Genomic DNA, 16535 nt, shown 5'->3' with positions numbered 1-16535 from the left:
TGGTTTTGACTGAAGAAGGGTTGTAGTGGTCAAATCCTGAAAAAAAGCAGCAGAAGCACCAGCATGCTGTAATTTTCATAAGATTAATACTGTACAAAATAAGGTACAACTAAGTAACTCAGCACCTACAGCAAACAAAATACTTCCTTGGTAAAACCCACTCTTCACTGGCTGTGGCAGTCATGGATGTCGAGATGAAATGTCTAGCATATCACTGGAACTGCTTCTTGCTTTAATATGATGATATACAGTAAATTCCACACAGAAGAATTCTCTCTCACACCAGTTCCTTGCAGTAAGCAGGAGGACTAATCTTTCTTAAAAACTCAAGAAGAGGAGGGCACCACAGATTTAGATATTCATATACATTGAATACTTAATGTATCTGCACAGTTATTACCCTTTCTGTTGGGGTTTTCAGGCAGATGGAGTAGGTCTCTCTATTTATGCAAACAACAGACGTATAAAAACATTTGCCCCATTTTCATATACTAATGTTTGATGTGCATGCATTGGACTGTAACTTTTTTGCACTGATTAATTTGATTTTAGGAAGCAAATTAAAATGAAGTATCTGTTCAAAAGAAGCACAGCTGCCTAAATGCCATATAGGCTCTCAGAAATGCCATCTTTTGTGTGGCTGCAAACAAGCAGCTCAATCAAGACAGAGACAGCACCAGGTAAGAAACTGAAATAACAGCCTTCACAACAAAGCCAAAAGGAGGAAGCCACAAGCTCAGTCATCCCATCCACAGACCCCAGAATCACTTGGGGAATCTACTCATAAGCCAGTCTGCCTCTGTATCCTCCTAGAACAATCCCTCCAGAGTGAAGGAGACTCTCCTAAATTGGAGACTCACTGCCCTTTACCCAAATAGGCCCCCGAGGGTGCGCAGTCACAGCTCTGCTCTCGGTACTGAAGTGTTCTATCAATCAATAAACGCCTTGCGCAGCCCCTTCCAAAACTCCCCTTTTGAAGCGTCCCTACGCTGCCCGGCCCCATGCCCAGCGGCTTCCCGGTCGCCCTGGGGACAGCGGCCGCTGGATGACCCTCGTCACTCGCCCCATCTCACACCAGCCCGACGACCGCCGGGCCTCTCCGCCCGCCGCGGTCCCCACGGGCGGGCCGCGGACCCGCGGTGGGTCGGGCCGGGGGCGGCGCTCGCTGCCCGCACCTCGACGGGGCGGGCCGGGCTCAGCAGCACCGAGGCGGGGCGGCGCGCAGCATGCGAGCTGCAGCCCCGGCGCTCGGAGCCACTGACCGCCAGCATGGGGCCGGCACTGCTCCTGGGGCTGCTTCTCTCCCGAGCCGGTAACAGCGCCCGGGGCGCGGGGTGGGCTGGGCAGGGCGGCACGACCCCGTCCCGCTCCCGGCGGGCAGACAGCGGCATCGCTGGCACCCCGGTCCCGCCGCGGGCTGCAGGGGCGGCGCCGGGGTCGCGGTCGCCAGGGCTGACCGCTGCTCCCCCGACCCCGGGCGGGCGCGGAGCGCGTCCCGAGCGCGGCGCTCCAACAGCTGCGCGGCTCTCCCGGCCACCGGCTCCAGCTGCCCCGCGCGCCGGCGGCGGGCAGGAATTCGCGATTCAAAGGAAAGGCGGCTGCTGCTTCGGGCCGAACGGGGAACGGGGAACCTCCGCTATGGCTGCGGTCAAACTGGAGGGACGCTCTGGGGAGGGGACCGTCTGCCCTGGAGGCAAGGCGTGAGAAGACGAGAGGAGATGCCGGGAGCCGATCCCTGAGTGCGGCCGGATGGGCTCAACGCGGAGATTCGTTAGCCTGAGCTGGTCCCGGCCGCTCCGTGCTATCGCTGGCTTCGCCCAGAGCAGTTTTTGATACCTACCCCCGATTCCTTTGCCCTCTGAAATGCTTCAGGCCCATAGTTTTCCGAGACTAGTCTCGGTTTGCGAAGACCAATCCAAGGAAATCCTGCAGAGATGCAGTTGATTGTTCTACTCTGCCTCCTACTACTGCCAAATGACAAGAGCTGAGGATTGAAATTATTCCTTTACCCAGTTCATCTCTTGTTCAGTCTTCAGGGTTGATGTGACTAGGAATAAGGAAAGTAGAAACTGCTCTGAAGCATTCCTAGTTTCTGTCTAGTGGTGTTTTGCTCTCAGAAAAAGTTGCAGCTTTTTGACTGCTAAAAGATGGGCTGCCACACTTACACTACAGTAGCCACTGGCAGCCACATGATTGCAAAAGATTTCCCACAATTTACCATGTCCAAATGCCAATGCTTCTTTGGTAACTGTGTTTGATAAAGGAAAGGTTCCCTTCTATAACTGTCATCTCTTTAAATGGCATGGTGCACCAGGGGAAACAAGATAGACATCTCTATATGACAGGACATTGAAAATGAAGAATAAAGGTATATTGTATTACCTATCAATTTTTTTTCTAAGGTATAAATAATCATAATGTGTTAACTGGTTATTACCTTTTAACTTTTTTTTTTTTTTAACTACAGATGGGATTCCCATACACATACATCTTTAACATGTTCTGCAACCTAGACCACAGATCTAGGAAAGAATTAGCTTTCTCATTCTTTCACATTGTTACTGGACTACTAAGACAAAATTAAAAAAAAATTAAACAACTTGCCAAACTTCAGGGCTTATAAGAATGCACAGAGAGTAAATTATGTGTATAGAGGAGGACTATTTTAAAGTTGAGGTTTAGAACCCTTCACCTGAACCCACTGTGCTGGATACAAAGGATCCCTGATGAGAGATTTTTCAGGGAGTTTGAAAAGTCATCAAGTCTCTATGCAAGAGCCAGATGAATTACAAAGTACAGTAAGTTGCTGGAAGAACAAAGAAAATTTGTGAGACAGAGGTACCTAGATAATATTACTGAGCTGTAGGGAAGGTACAAACTTTGAGAAGCAGGCTGGCATTTTATTGCTTGCAGCAAATAAATTGATGAAGCTAGCAAAAATGAAGTAAGTGGGTGAACAAATTACATGGGGAAGATGGTACACTGGGCAATATAAGTTGTACTGAGATTTCCCCCTAATTTATAATGATGACAGACTGAAATAATACTACTGGACCTGCTAAACAAGAGAATGATAAGTAACATGATGTACCCAAAGAACACTAAAGGTAGATGTAAGGCTCAGCACAGTCATTTCCAAAAGCCAGGAATATTGACCTGAAGGGAAGAAACATACCAGCCTACATATAAATTTTAATAGGAAACCATCTTGTTTCAAGACTTCATTGTAATTGTACTGTAAACATAGATTCCTATACTGCAAAAATGAAGAAAGATTACAGACTGAATTCATCTACCCATGACAACATAATCACAAAATGATATAAAGACTTGGGCAGGAAGGGACCATAAAGATCATCTTGGTCTACCCCCCTGCCATGGACAGGGACACCTTACCAGGCCCTTACCACCCTTTGAGTAAATAACTTCTTCCTAACATCTAATCTAAATCTTGTCTTTTTATTTTAAAACTGTTCCCCCTTGTCCTATCACTATCTGCCTGTATAAAAAGTTGCTATTCCTCTTTTTTTTGAAGTCCCCTCTAAGTACTGAAAGGGGATCCAGTGAAGGTCTCCCTGCAGCCTTCTTCAGGCTGAATAACACCAGTTCTCTCAATCTGTCTCATAGCAGGAGGTGCTCCAGCCCTTAGAGCATCTTTGGGCCTCCTCTGGACCCATGCCAAGGTTAATGTCCTTCCTGTGCTGAGGGGCCCAGGGCTGGATGCAGTACTGCAGGTGGGGTCTCATGAGGGCAGAACCTACTCTCTTGATCTGCTGGCCGTGCTGATTTTGATGCAGCTCAGGACATATTTGCTTTTTGGGCTGCAAGTGCACATGACCAGCTCACCCCTGAGAATCCCCAAGTCCTCCTCTGGAAGGCTGCTCTCACTCAATTCATCTTCCAGTCTGGACTTGGGTATGGGATTGCTCTGACCCAGGTGCAGCACCTGTACTTGGACTGGTTGAACTTCATGAGGTTCTTATGGGCCAAGCCTTCATCTGCATTTTCGGCAGGGATTTTAGGGACTGGGCTCTGCGTACTCTAATTGACTGCATATCAGCCCTTCCATATGAAGCTACTTGCATCCTTTGTTAAGGATTCATTTTATTATGCAAAGAATACACATTCTTAAGTCTTCAGGCTCATTAAAGTAGTTGTTTTTATACCCTAGAAATGGTTTTCTCAGTACATCTCTTAATGACCAGCATACACTTTAGTAATTGCAGCAGTACTGACTCACAGTACATAGTATGGTGTTACTATGTGCTTATTGCACTGTGGTTTTCAGCAGCCAGATAGAAGAGCTTCTTCAAAGCAGGCCTCAGCAACCCCAAGGTCTCACAGGGATTTACTAGTCCCCAAAATACAGAGCAATCCCTGATCCCAGCCAAGTTGAACAAAATTATAATGGAGGCTTTTATTTAACCTTTAGTTCCCTCTTTCATTTATACTCATCCTTTGTTTTTCTAAATGGAGACAGCTCTTGTGTCCCTCAACTATTCCACATGAAAGATCCTGACAAGTTCTGTTTCTTGCAAGGAGTCCCTGTAGAACAATGACAAGATGCTTGTGTGGCATTCATTTTGACCAGGGTCCTAACAGTCTTTTCTCTACTTGATCAGGAGACCTCATGGCTCTGCCCAGCAGCGACTGTGTCATGGCAGAGCAGCTCTGCCTCTCTGACTCCACCTGCAATGCCACATACAGGACCCTGGAAAACTGTGCCCTGGCCAAGACTCGCCTCCTTTCACTGGATCACGATAGCAGGGTCAGATGTCTGAATGCAGAGCTTGACCTCGGGAACAGCTCTTTGCTGCACTGCAAGTGTCACCGGCGCATGAAGAGACAGGAGCACTGCTTACGCATTTTCTGGACCGTTCACTCCAGCATGACAGATGGTGAGATGAAGTAATATAAATTTACAAGGTACTAGTAAGGCTTACCCCCACCCCCTAGGTGAAAACAACCGTCAAAGTCCACTTCTCAGCACTATAGGTAATTGCTCCAGAACCATATCTCCTAGTAAAGAGAATTCGTTACTACTCTGTTTGATAAGCAGAGAAAACTGATCTGGTATGGGACCAGCCCTTCAAATACACCAGCAAACCTGAGAGACAAAGATAGCTACACTGAGATAGTTAGATTTAGTGCTGTGAAAAATACCTCAGAACGGTCCTGTCTGTCCATCACTGAAAACACGTGTGATTATGACACATATTGCCATAGCATCCCTAAGTGTTCTGCTGCTTTCTTTTGTGGGATGCTTGTACTTGACCTCCCACTAGAGCCTGCCTGTGGTGCTCAGCTCCTCACACTTACTGAAGCTGAAAAATCCAAATGACTAGACAGACCAAATTCCAGCTGGACAAAATGTAATGAGGGTTTTATACAGTAATAGCTTCACATTTCCAGAATAACCATTCTTGGCTTTTGGCTTTGAGTGAGACAGAGCATTTCTGAAATCCAGCCTGAGGAAAGAACCAGGCATAAATAAGAAAAATATCCATTTAAGAATAAATAAAGAAACAAATAAATAAAGCTGGTCATAAAGCATTTCTGCCATCTCCCACTGCATTAAATATCTTGTCTCTTGCCTAGGTTATCTCAATTTGGAGACCTCTCCCTATGAGAATTCAGCAAATGAAGAACACTGGAAGACAGATTATAATAAACTGGCCGCGCTGGTATCAGGTAAGAATTGTAATGGTTACATGATATAATGCTGCCCTCTCCTATCTTTTCATGGGCTGAAGATTATTAAGAACAGTTTGGGGTAATGGCCCCGTTAATCAGATGAATGCCTACTCCTAGCTACTTGCCTAAATTTGTCACTCCTCCCACGCGTAAATAAAGCCACAGATCCAGGCCCATGAAACCAGTAATAACCCACAATGATCCATTTTCTGAAACAAGCACCCTACTATGAACCAATAAAAAAAATACTCTTTCATAACTAGTATAATTACAGTGTCATACTGCAGGCACATAGAAGGACTAGTTTGCTTTGTTGTTTTTGATTTTTCAAATCTGACCATCAAGAAAGGAGTACTCCTGCTTCCATACAAAATCTCTTCTGGAGACTTGCTTAATGGTTTTTGTGTTTCTTTTGGCTTTATAGGCTCACACTTAGCAGGAGATGCAACAAATCCATGTCTGAGAGCAACACACGTCTGTAATCTGAGCAAGAAGTGTTTTCGTCTGCGCACAGACTATGCCTCCATCTGCACCAAGGGAGCAGGAAGTGAGGATGTGTGTGACCGGCGCAAGTGCCACAGAGGGCTAAGGAACTTCTTTGAGAAAGTTCCTGAGGATTTCACCAAAAGGATCCTGTTCTGTCCATGTCAAGATGAATTTTGTGGAGAAAGACGGCGCAAAACTATTGTTCCTGATTGTTCTTTCCAGTATAACACCAAACCAAATTGCCTCTGGCTTCTGGACTCCTGCTTAGAAGACCATATCTGCAAGTACGTCAGGCAGCAGAGGATGTTATCCAAGAGAACAACATCGACACTGATGGTCTCATTTTCCTTCCTACAGATCCCGATTGGCTGACTTCCAACAAAATTGTCAACCTGTAGACATGTCTCCAGATGGCTGCTCTCTGCACAACCATGCTGCATGCCTGCAGGCTTACATGGGGATGATTGGTAAGTGATATCCACAAGAACATAGAGGGTAGATGCTTTCAGGTCACAAACTTGCAGGCACTCTCTGATGCTGTGAAGGACCATTCTGGTCTCCTGCAGGAGGCAGTACTCAGTATACTGGTGAATATGCCTTACTGATGGATGCTAGTGCTCTCCCTTGCCTTGCAGGTAAATGCAGTCCAAAGAGAGCTCTTCCATGGCATTTTTTGCTGTACTTTGCCCCATCCCTGCCTGAGATTTTTGTATGCCTCTTTGCATCATCAGCTGGTGCAAAGCACTCCAAGTGCCTCAGCAACAGCGCTCTGTGGGCTTGTGTGAACTAAGTAATTGTCATACCTAATGCTGGAGTTACATCCCATCGTAGCAGTGATTAAACACAGCATTCCATCACTGCCTGACTTTTAGACTCCTGAAGGCTTGTTAGTATTGTGCGCACCATGTTCTCAGAGCCAGCCAGAATATAGGACTACCAGCTGTTAGTAAATAACTAAAACCAAAGATGACCTTCCTTCTATCTACTAACCTACTAAAGCATTTTCAGAGTAGCTCAAAAGAGGATGTAAAGAGCAGCAGTACCTCAGAAGCTGTAAATCTAGACCCTACCTTCATTTTTTTCAGATGGCTCTGCTAGTTTTGAGCTAAAGGAACACTGCCTGAGTGACACAGGTGCCACAGGTACTACAGGTGTGCAGTATTTGTTTGTCAAGACAGCTGGCTACACAGCATTGCCAGTTACACAAGAAGCAAAAGTACCTTTTGCTGCCATATGTCAGCTGAGTCCATGCAAGTCCTTCACATCCTAAAACAAAAATCCTTCACAATTTAATGCTTGGACCATTAAATTGCTTTCCCCCCATCAGTTTGCACTGAGCTCTGCAGGTACAGTTCTCACCATTGCTTCTACTGTGTACACGTCACAATGCAATGCTTGCACCAGCTTCAGTTCTCAATACATGTCAGAGTGCCTGTGTCAGGGGTAGCAAGCTCAACACTTTCTCACAGCTCGGCAGACTTCAGGTAGGATCATCAAGCCTGGGCCACCTAGCTGGCACTCCTGACCTTGCCTGGGTAACATGCTCATCACAGTGGAAGGCTTCTGCCTCCAGGGCAGCATTTCCTTCAGTATAACATGATTCATAACACTTCTTTCATCTGGGGGTTTGTGACAGGCACACCCATGACACCCAACTATGTCAGTAACTCCAGTGTGGAGGTTTCCTTGTGGTGTACATGTGAGAACAGCGGCAACCAGAAGGAGAAGTGTGACCAGATACTCGACATGTTTGAGAGCAACAAATGCCTTGGTAAGCATCAGTCACATCACAGAGAAACAGCTCAGCAGAGAGCAATTTAAATTCTGTGGTTTCAAGATCCTGTGTTGCACTGCTCCTATGTATAGTTCTGTCTTCTGCAATGTCTCCATGATCTCCTCTGCAATCTATGGGACCAGCCTGGATCTGCTCTAAGAACTGTTTCTGTATCTTTTGGCAATATTTCTGTTCATCTTGAACACCCTTGAAGCTATTTCCAAACATCATTCAAATGAAGGGCACATCAAATGATGCAAAAACATCACCAAGGGGAGGTGAGACATGCTGTATCCATAGGTTGCTGAGTAACCACATCTGTGCACCAGGATTATGGGGTCAGGATTTCCCTCCTCATTCTCTGTTTCTGTACTCACCCCTGGCCCTCATTTACTCAGTCAGGATAAGTAGCTCCTGATGCAGCCTGTTACTAGATTCAGCATAGCAGTTGCAAAAGTCCTGTTATATGCAACTGTGTAATCCTAAGTCTGTATTTCTTTTATTTCCCTAGCATTTTAGCAACATACCTTAATGAGATTTAAATATTTTATATTTGTAAAAGCTTTAAAAGGATATAAAACAGCATCATTACATAAATGATTAATATTTAAACCCGCCTCCTGCAGTATATAAGAGCCTTACACCCAGCACTATAGACACATCTACAATTTAATAATCTCATCTGAGATACTACAAACCTGCCCCTTAGAAAATACAGAGTTGAGAAATTCGCAGAGGAGTCCAAAAGTCTTCAAGTACAGTTCAAACTGTTTTTGCAGTTTGCTCAATCTCACAAGTAAACCCACAAACTGACAGGCCATTCACAAAACAGAGAATACATATTTTCTAAATCAAAGCCACACAGCCTGTGAGTGCCTTTCCTAAAATAGCTTCTCTACACTTCTGCTCACTAGACTCCAAGGTGTGCACAAGAAAAGCACAGTAAGACTCTTACTTTACTTCTGTTTGCAGAAAATACCATTTGGTCTCAAATGCACCTGAAGCAGACAGCTCTAGAAAGACAGGAAGACTTATTTTATTCATCTTCCCTAAGCTTCCAAGGAGACAGTGCCAGCACATCTCTCTCTTCGGCAATGTCCCAGGTACGCAATGCTTTGTTGCCTTCACAAAGCAGCGAGTCAAGTAGCCTAGAGAGAGTAGTTGAAAAACCTTGGATCTGGAAATATGTGACTTTGGACATCAAACCAAGGGATGCCACGTGCATGCAGAACACAGACTACTCTACCTTAAGTTAGTCCTTCCATAGACAAGCAAAAATAGGAGGCTGTATGTCTGGCCACAGGAGTTTCAATAGTCTCACATAAGTGCTCAGAACCAGAGGTTCTGCAGCCAGAAGTTTGAGCATAAATGTATCTAACTGGGATTCATCTCTCCTTTTTATTTCCTAGGTGGCTGAAGGGAAGACACAACGAGACAGCTCCAAACAGAGCAGTATGCCTATGGCCTCCTCTGTATTTTCTGGAGCTGCTACTTCCTGGCCTTCTCTGGCTCTGTTCCTGCCCCTGTTGCTTAGCCCACATTAATGTGGCATAAATGGAATCTTTCCTTCTCATATTATTAATATTAATCCATATCCAGGCATGTCCCAATACAGATTTACCTTTGGGAAACAGAAGGCTTTCAACAAGAGGAATGGCCTTAACCCAGAATGGCAATCACTGGAAACCTCCCACATACTTGCACCCCGCTTTCCCCCTGTCAGTTTGCATTGAGCTCTGCAGGTACAGTTCTCACCATTGCTTCTGCTGTGTACACATTCTGAGTAACAGGCTAATGTTCCAGCTTAATAGGCTAAATCAAAGGTCTGATTTCTTTCAGAATTTGTGCAGATTTTGGTTTCTGACTGTAGGGATGACCTGACAGTGTCTCTGACCATCCCACCATCTGAAGCTCCTCCTCAGGCATACAATAATTGAATGGTTTGGGTTTGAAGGGACCTTAAAAATCATTTAGCTCCAACCCCCATGCTATGAGCAGGGACTACCTTCCACTAGACCAGGTTGCTGCAAATCCCATTCAACCTGGCCTTGAACACTTGAAGGGATGGGGCAAGAACAGCTTCTCTGGACAATCTACGCCAGTGCATCACCACCCTCACAGGGAATAATTTTTTCGTAATAGTCAATCTAAACATACCCTCTTTCAGTTTAAAAATGTTGTTCCATATCCTGTCCCTAGAGACCCTGGAAAAAAAGTCTCTCTCAGTGCTTATCATCCCCCCTGATGTATTGAAAAGGCACAACAAGGTCTCCACAGAGCGTTCTCTTCTCCAGGCCAAACCACATCAACTGTCTCAGCCTTTCTTCTTAGGAGAGGAGTTCTAGCCCTCTGATAATTTCCATGGCCTCGTCTGAACCTGCTTGAACAGGTCCATGTCTGTCATCTGTCATGTACTGGGCCCCCCAGAGCTGGAACGCTGAACTCTGGATGAGGAGGTGGGCTGGAGTAGAGGGGAAGAATCACCTCTCAGCCTGCTGGCCATGCTTCTTTTTATGTAGCCCAGGCTGCAGGATGGCTTTCTGGGCTGCAAGTGCATTTTACCGAATCATGTCTAGTTTTCCATCTAGCCATGTATCCAAGTCCTTTGCTTCAGGGCTAATCTCAATCCATTTCACTCCCCCACTCTGTACTGATATTGAGGGTTGCCCCAAACCAGATGTGGGACCTTGCACTTGGACTTGTTACACTTAATGAGTTTTGTTGGTATCCATTTCCCAAGCCTATGAAGGCATAGAGCATATCATCCTAAAGACTACAAAGTCCCTGCTTCAGGGTGGGTTGCAAGTAAAGCTCAATAAATATACATGTGAAGTCCATGGTAAACACCATCTCTGGGTTACTTTCACTTCCCTTTTCAAATCTATTCTTTTAAGTATATGAAAAATACCAGTCCAAATCAAGAACACTATACTAGAGTTTATGCTCCATTCTGTTGTTCCTTCAACATACACGTAATCCATTACCACAGCTACCAACACACTTGGGTTTTGTTGTTCAAGATGAATGGTGCTCAACTCCAGTAGATTTAGGCTTATCTAGCAAAAGATGATCTTGCCTGGCCTCAGGACAAACCTTCTCTGTAACCCTTAGAGAATATGTTTGGCTCATTGAAGGCGCATTGACCACAACCCCTGGGACATACAGTTGCAAGAATCTCCTTATATCTGTCTACATATTCAAGTTACCATTGTCACCTTCCAGCCACTTGCCCCATCTTCCTCTTCTGCCAAGCACTGTTTCATAACTTGTTTATTCTGAATGTAAATGTGTGCGCTGTGTAACTGCTGTTAGTTTGTACTGATTTGTCTGTTAAAATGTGGTGTTAAGTGAATATTGATTTCTGAGCATAGGTTAACAGTCTGCAATCAATTGTGTGCAAGAGTTGCCTCACCAGCCAGCCAACATTTTCAAATAGCCAGAAACTCAGCTCAAAACAGCTCCTCCATGCACACATGTAGAGCCCGTTGCTTATACTGAGAGGCAACAGATCTGAATAATACTATAGACATCCAAAAAAGGTTATAATCCTGAACACAGGCAGAGTAGCTGAGTATTTCTTTTTATCCTGTTTTATCTGTTGCCAGGAAAGCACAGTCACTGTCAGACACCTTATTACAGAATCTTACATCGTCATGTGTATCAAAGTAATTATCCTTCTTCAGTGGTGATATTTCCATTTCCAATTCCAGACTTCTGTTTATTTCCTAGGCAGGTAGAGCAAAGAAAACATGCATGCAGCAGCATCTTCTCCTCTGTCACATAGAGAAGAAATGTATTATTTACATGCAGTAGGAATGAATATGTTTTCTTAATAAACAGGTGTACTAATGCTGATATTTCTCATTACCTACTGAAATATGGCTATTTGGAGCAAGAGACAGCACTGTTTCCACATGTTTGCCACCATTAGTTAATAAAAATAGAGTCCGTGTAACCCTAATATAGTATGTACATTAGACCATCCTCCATATGGTGGGACTGTATCAAGATTCTTGACTGTAATGTAATAGCATCTGTCATCTCTGGAAGTTAATGGAGAGTGACAGGGAAGAAGAAAATGTTATTCTTTTCACTATTCCACACACAACAGAGAGTATTTGTGAGAATAATGGAGTAGATTTCTGAGTGATCTGTACCACACACACTGGTACACAATGTACTGCACTGATCTCCCACTCATCTGTGCTGTGATCTTCCCTCTTTCCCAAATTTAGTGCTGTAAAACAGGTTGATATGCAAAAAGGGATTAGCATTTTATTGTTCATGTTTAGGGCACTAAATTCCTACTAAGAAGGTTATTTTTTGCAATTGCAGTCTTCTGTCATATCCTGGATTGTATAGGATAATGCTTGACACTTGGACAAATCATACTCTAGACTGAAATTGAAACAAAACATGTCAGTTTATTGGTTTTTTTTCCCCAAGCATCCTGTGTCCTTTTTTTCATGAACCTTTATATACACAGCTGCCTCTTAGCTTGTTCATCAATAACTGCAAGCAAAATTCACTTCTAATTACGCCTTCATTCACAGGTACTCGCACTGTTGTGACTACAAACCCATTTTCACTTAGACTTTTCTAACACCTGATCTCCATATATCACAGTTTTTCAACTATACAGCATAAATGCATGCACAACTTAACTGCTACTACAAATGTCACTCCAGTATCACTATCAATTCAGTTCTGTCAGCACCGTCAATGTTCCAAGACTGGCACATTTCCTAAACCCATTCAGAACAGCCTACTAACCATAGTACAGGGCAATTAAGAACCCCTCTTCAGCTTCTGTTCCCAGAAAGTGGAAAACAACATCCTGTGAGCACCTAGAGCCTCACAAAAGATAATCCACAAGACACAAAATTAATTCAATAAAAATTCTCTATCCAGACAGTCTTAAAAATGAGCATTCAGCGAGCATATAGGAGGAGGGAACCTTCTAATTACTGTAATGTAGATTTTTTAAAGAGTAAAATAATGTGAGGTCTGACTAATAAAATTTATCTTGCAACTCTAGAAGTCTCCTGCCTTCCTTTGCATTTCATAGAAGCTACAGTCCTTATCTCCACTGCTGGAGGCATTATGGAACAGAAATTCAAAGAACAGAGTTAGAATCTCTTACAAAGCAATCTTAACTTCTACAGATTTCACTCACTCTCAGGTACTTCAGATAGAGCCTTAGGTCTCTTTACGTGATCTAATGTAGCATTTACAAAGGGCATTCATATAGTCCTCCAGCAGTGAGCTCAGCCAACTGTTAGATAAGTGGTTTCTTGTGACAAGTGGGAGAACCAATTCTCATTTCTTGCCCGAGGTCATAAGCAAGATGATGCCAGAGATAAACCTTGATTTTGCAAGTCCAAAAATAGTGTCCTTGCCTCATTCAAATAATTCCCACTGTCTCCAAGAAATGCCTATGTTTTAGTAAAAATCAAGTGTCTGCAGTTTTCCTTTTCGAAGGGGGAACAATATGTTATTGCAGATGACAAAAAGCTAAAGCACTATTGGTTTCAAACAGTGATTCCTGGCTACAGGTCTCCAGCACACCTCTCAAAATCAGCTGACAATAAAAGGTAACTTTCAATTGATAGGAAAGGGCTACAGGTTCAGCATCTATAAAGAATGAAAGCATCTTTGTCAATCCATCCTAAAAATCATGTCACTCTATTTGCCAAAATGGTAGGCAACTTTACACAATAAACTACACAGAATAAAAAAGGAGAATTGTCAAAGTAATCTTTGAGGTGTCCATGAACCAGGCAAAGCTTTTGGGGAAAACAGTGGAGAAGGAGGAAGCTAATCAGCACTGCTGAGCTCCACAGGATAGTTCAGCACTGCTACGGAATCACAACTCGAAGCTATTCCACAGCTGCCTCCCCCACTGAAACAGATCCTGGTAAACACAATCAGAGGCTAATCACTTCTACCCCAGGGACTTTGTGGCTGAACCTTTTTTCATTTGAGGCAGGGTCGGTTGAGCCTGAGCTTGGTTAGTCTCTAATGGAAGCTCTTCTGATAGGTGATTAGCTCTCCTCCAGGAAGTGACTTGGTGTTTGGGTTTCTTGCAAACCCCAGGGTTAGCAGAGGTCAGGGGATGCTGCACTTTCTCCAAGTGCCTCCATGAAAATAGCCACACATACTTTCCATTTACAGCTGATCACCTCCATTATCCCCAAGCTAGGAGGAGATGATCAGCAATTGTTAAGTGCTTGAATCAGACTAATAGCTCGCTGCTAATTCCGCCAGTAATGGGAATCTAAATTCCTGGTAAACAAACGGACTGCTTTTCGCACACAGGGATGAATGCCAAAAGCCTAATATTAGAGCTCTGGAACTAAAGCTTTTAGAGCAATCCTGTCCACTAGAAGATGTTTAATGACATTACATACTAAATAATTAGAAAATGAAGGCCCGCTTGGAATCAATGGGTTACTGTCTAATTAAGATGACAAAGGGGCTCTACCCTTTTTTAAACAAGTTTATACTAAAATGGTATACCTGATAAATGGCTCTGATAACTATGTCTTTACCTTTGGGCAGAACAAGCAGACATTAAGCTAGCACAAAATAATTGTGTGATTTTTGGCTCATCTTTTTTCCATTGGTCCCACCTGTTTTCCTGTAAGGCATGTGATTCAGCTGTTCCTCCTCCCATCAGATGACAAAATTTATAAAGCAACACTCCAATCACTTACCCTGATGTAGACAAAATAATCTTTGCCTTTGGTTTACTGTATGGCCAGAATCACAGAGTTCACACCATGAAATGCTTGAAGAGCTAAGTAATATGGACTGGACCCTCTAGAAGCACTTTGCAAGAAGAATTGCTAGTGAGCCTGAGAACACAAGAGAAGGTTATTTATATACAGAGATAACTGTAAAAAGACTGAGAAATGTTCTACTGATAATATGGCTGAATCAAAATTGATTAGTAAATCACATGACATTCTTATCTCCAAATTGAAGAGACAGAGGTTTGAAGGGTGGACAAATTGGTGGATAAGGAATTGGCTGGATGGATGCAACCAGAGAGCTGTGGTCAATGCCTCTGTGTCCATACAGGCTGAGCAAAGTGCCACTGTACTCTCCTCCCTTTCACCTTTTTGTTTTCCCCACCAGTCTAGTACTTAGATGACTTTATCTTCAATGGAAGTTGGCCCATTAGATACTGATATTATAGGTCACTGAGCTTCACCACAAGAAACTGGAATTTCTTTAAACATCTGCACACAGTTACTTGTTCTCCAGCTTTCCAAACCACCAGCTTCTTCCTTTTTTCCCCCCTCTCCCTAAAGAATGTTTTGATTAACTGAAGTCAATTTTGCTAAGTGCTAGTGGCTCTAAGAAGCTTGTTTTGTCAATGATCCCCAGGGCTCCATTATGTTTTCAGGGCTACAAAACAGGAATTGCTCAGTCTTTCTGGAGAAATGTGAGATTAGCAGCTAATTCTTCCAGCCACAAGCTCTTTGGATTTCACACCCATCATTCCAAATCAGAGTATGTGATATGTTATGATGGTTCTACCAGAAACCAGCTAAGAGCTTTCCCATCTTTTTTTCTCAATTTCAATCCATTATTGTGCAAAAATTTTAATGCACAAGGAATCCAGTTCCACCAATACACTACATAACCAATTGCTATGCTAGTCCCAACTGGGAGCTGCAGAGGTATCACAACAGAAGTTCTGTTGTGCACTGAATACTTCATTTTTAATATGCAAAATCACAGTGTAAATGGAACTAATACAGAACTACAGATGACAGTGAAAGTGCCAGTTTTATATATATTTTGAACACAGAAAGGCCCTGAAAGACCATGACTTGTCATGAAGCAATTTACTAAAATATTTGGAGTAATATCTGAGCTGTTTTATTCATACTATGTAGGACATAATAGTCCCTCTACAAGCTTGAAATGCTAACACGAAGAGCTCAAGGTTGGCCTGTCTTCTCAAGCATCACTGAGTTACATCTTCCACCTGGTAAATCAGACACAACAAAATGGTAATGACATGGACAAGATGATGAGTTGATTGATTTACTAGTCTATTTTTTTTTTGACTGATCTCAGTTAACAGATGTCACCAGGAGTCCTTCTATTACTCATGATAGCATAGTATTGCTCAGGTAGCTACCTGAGTCTGTATTTAATTCAGATTTTCAAGCATGAACTTTCAATTCAGATTCCAGTTGCCTATGTCAAGGTATTTCCAAGACTGAGTCTAATGCCCTGTTTTAATTTTTCTTCCTCAGAAGTCATAAGAGAGGTGCTCCAGTCCCCACAACGAGAGAAAGCAGCTTCCTGCAGCACCTGTCACTGGGTTTGAAGCTTCTACAAACGTAAAAATGTGAGAGAATCCTGACTTCACATAATTTTTCCTGAGACTCCCAAACTTCTCCTAAAGAAAAATGGGCAAACACATATGTGGCAACAGCACATGTAATGAACCCAAACAGCTGCTCATGATGAACTTTCTGCAAACTAGCATCTTTAACTTATTAAGGGATCTAAAAAAAATGTATTTTATTTTTTTCATATGTTGATATCAAAATTTCCCAAA

The 16535-nt window shown here is 43.3% G+C and overlaps 1 protein-coding gene across 1 annotated transcript; it reads left to right on the top strand.

The window, feature by feature from the left end:
- Positions 1-1138: 1138 nt before the first annotated feature.
- Positions 1139-13010, top strand: GFRA3 (GDNF family receptor alpha 3). The gene is made up of 8 exons (XM_038150631.1): positions 1139-1312; positions 4623-4898; positions 5599-5691; positions 6119-6464; positions 6538-6647; positions 7817-7951; positions 8927-9057; positions 9364-13010. Exons 1-8 carry the CDS (start codon positions 1270-1272, stop codon positions 9496-9498), a joined length of 1269 nt encoding a protein of 422 aa, XP_038006559.1. The 5' UTR covers positions 1139-1269; the 3' UTR covers positions 9499-13010.
- The last annotated feature ends 3525 nt before the right edge of the window (positions 13011-16535 follow it).

The sequence above is a fragment of the Motacilla alba genome, chromosome 13, assembly GCF_015832195.1.
Source record: "Motacilla alba alba isolate MOTALB_02 chromosome 13, Motacilla_alba_V1.0_pri, whole genome shotgun sequence".
In the NCBI taxonomy this organism is placed as follows: domain Eukaryota; kingdom Metazoa; phylum Chordata; class Aves; order Passeriformes; family Motacillidae; genus Motacilla; species Motacilla alba.
This window is presented reverse-complemented; position numbering and strand designations above follow the sequence as displayed.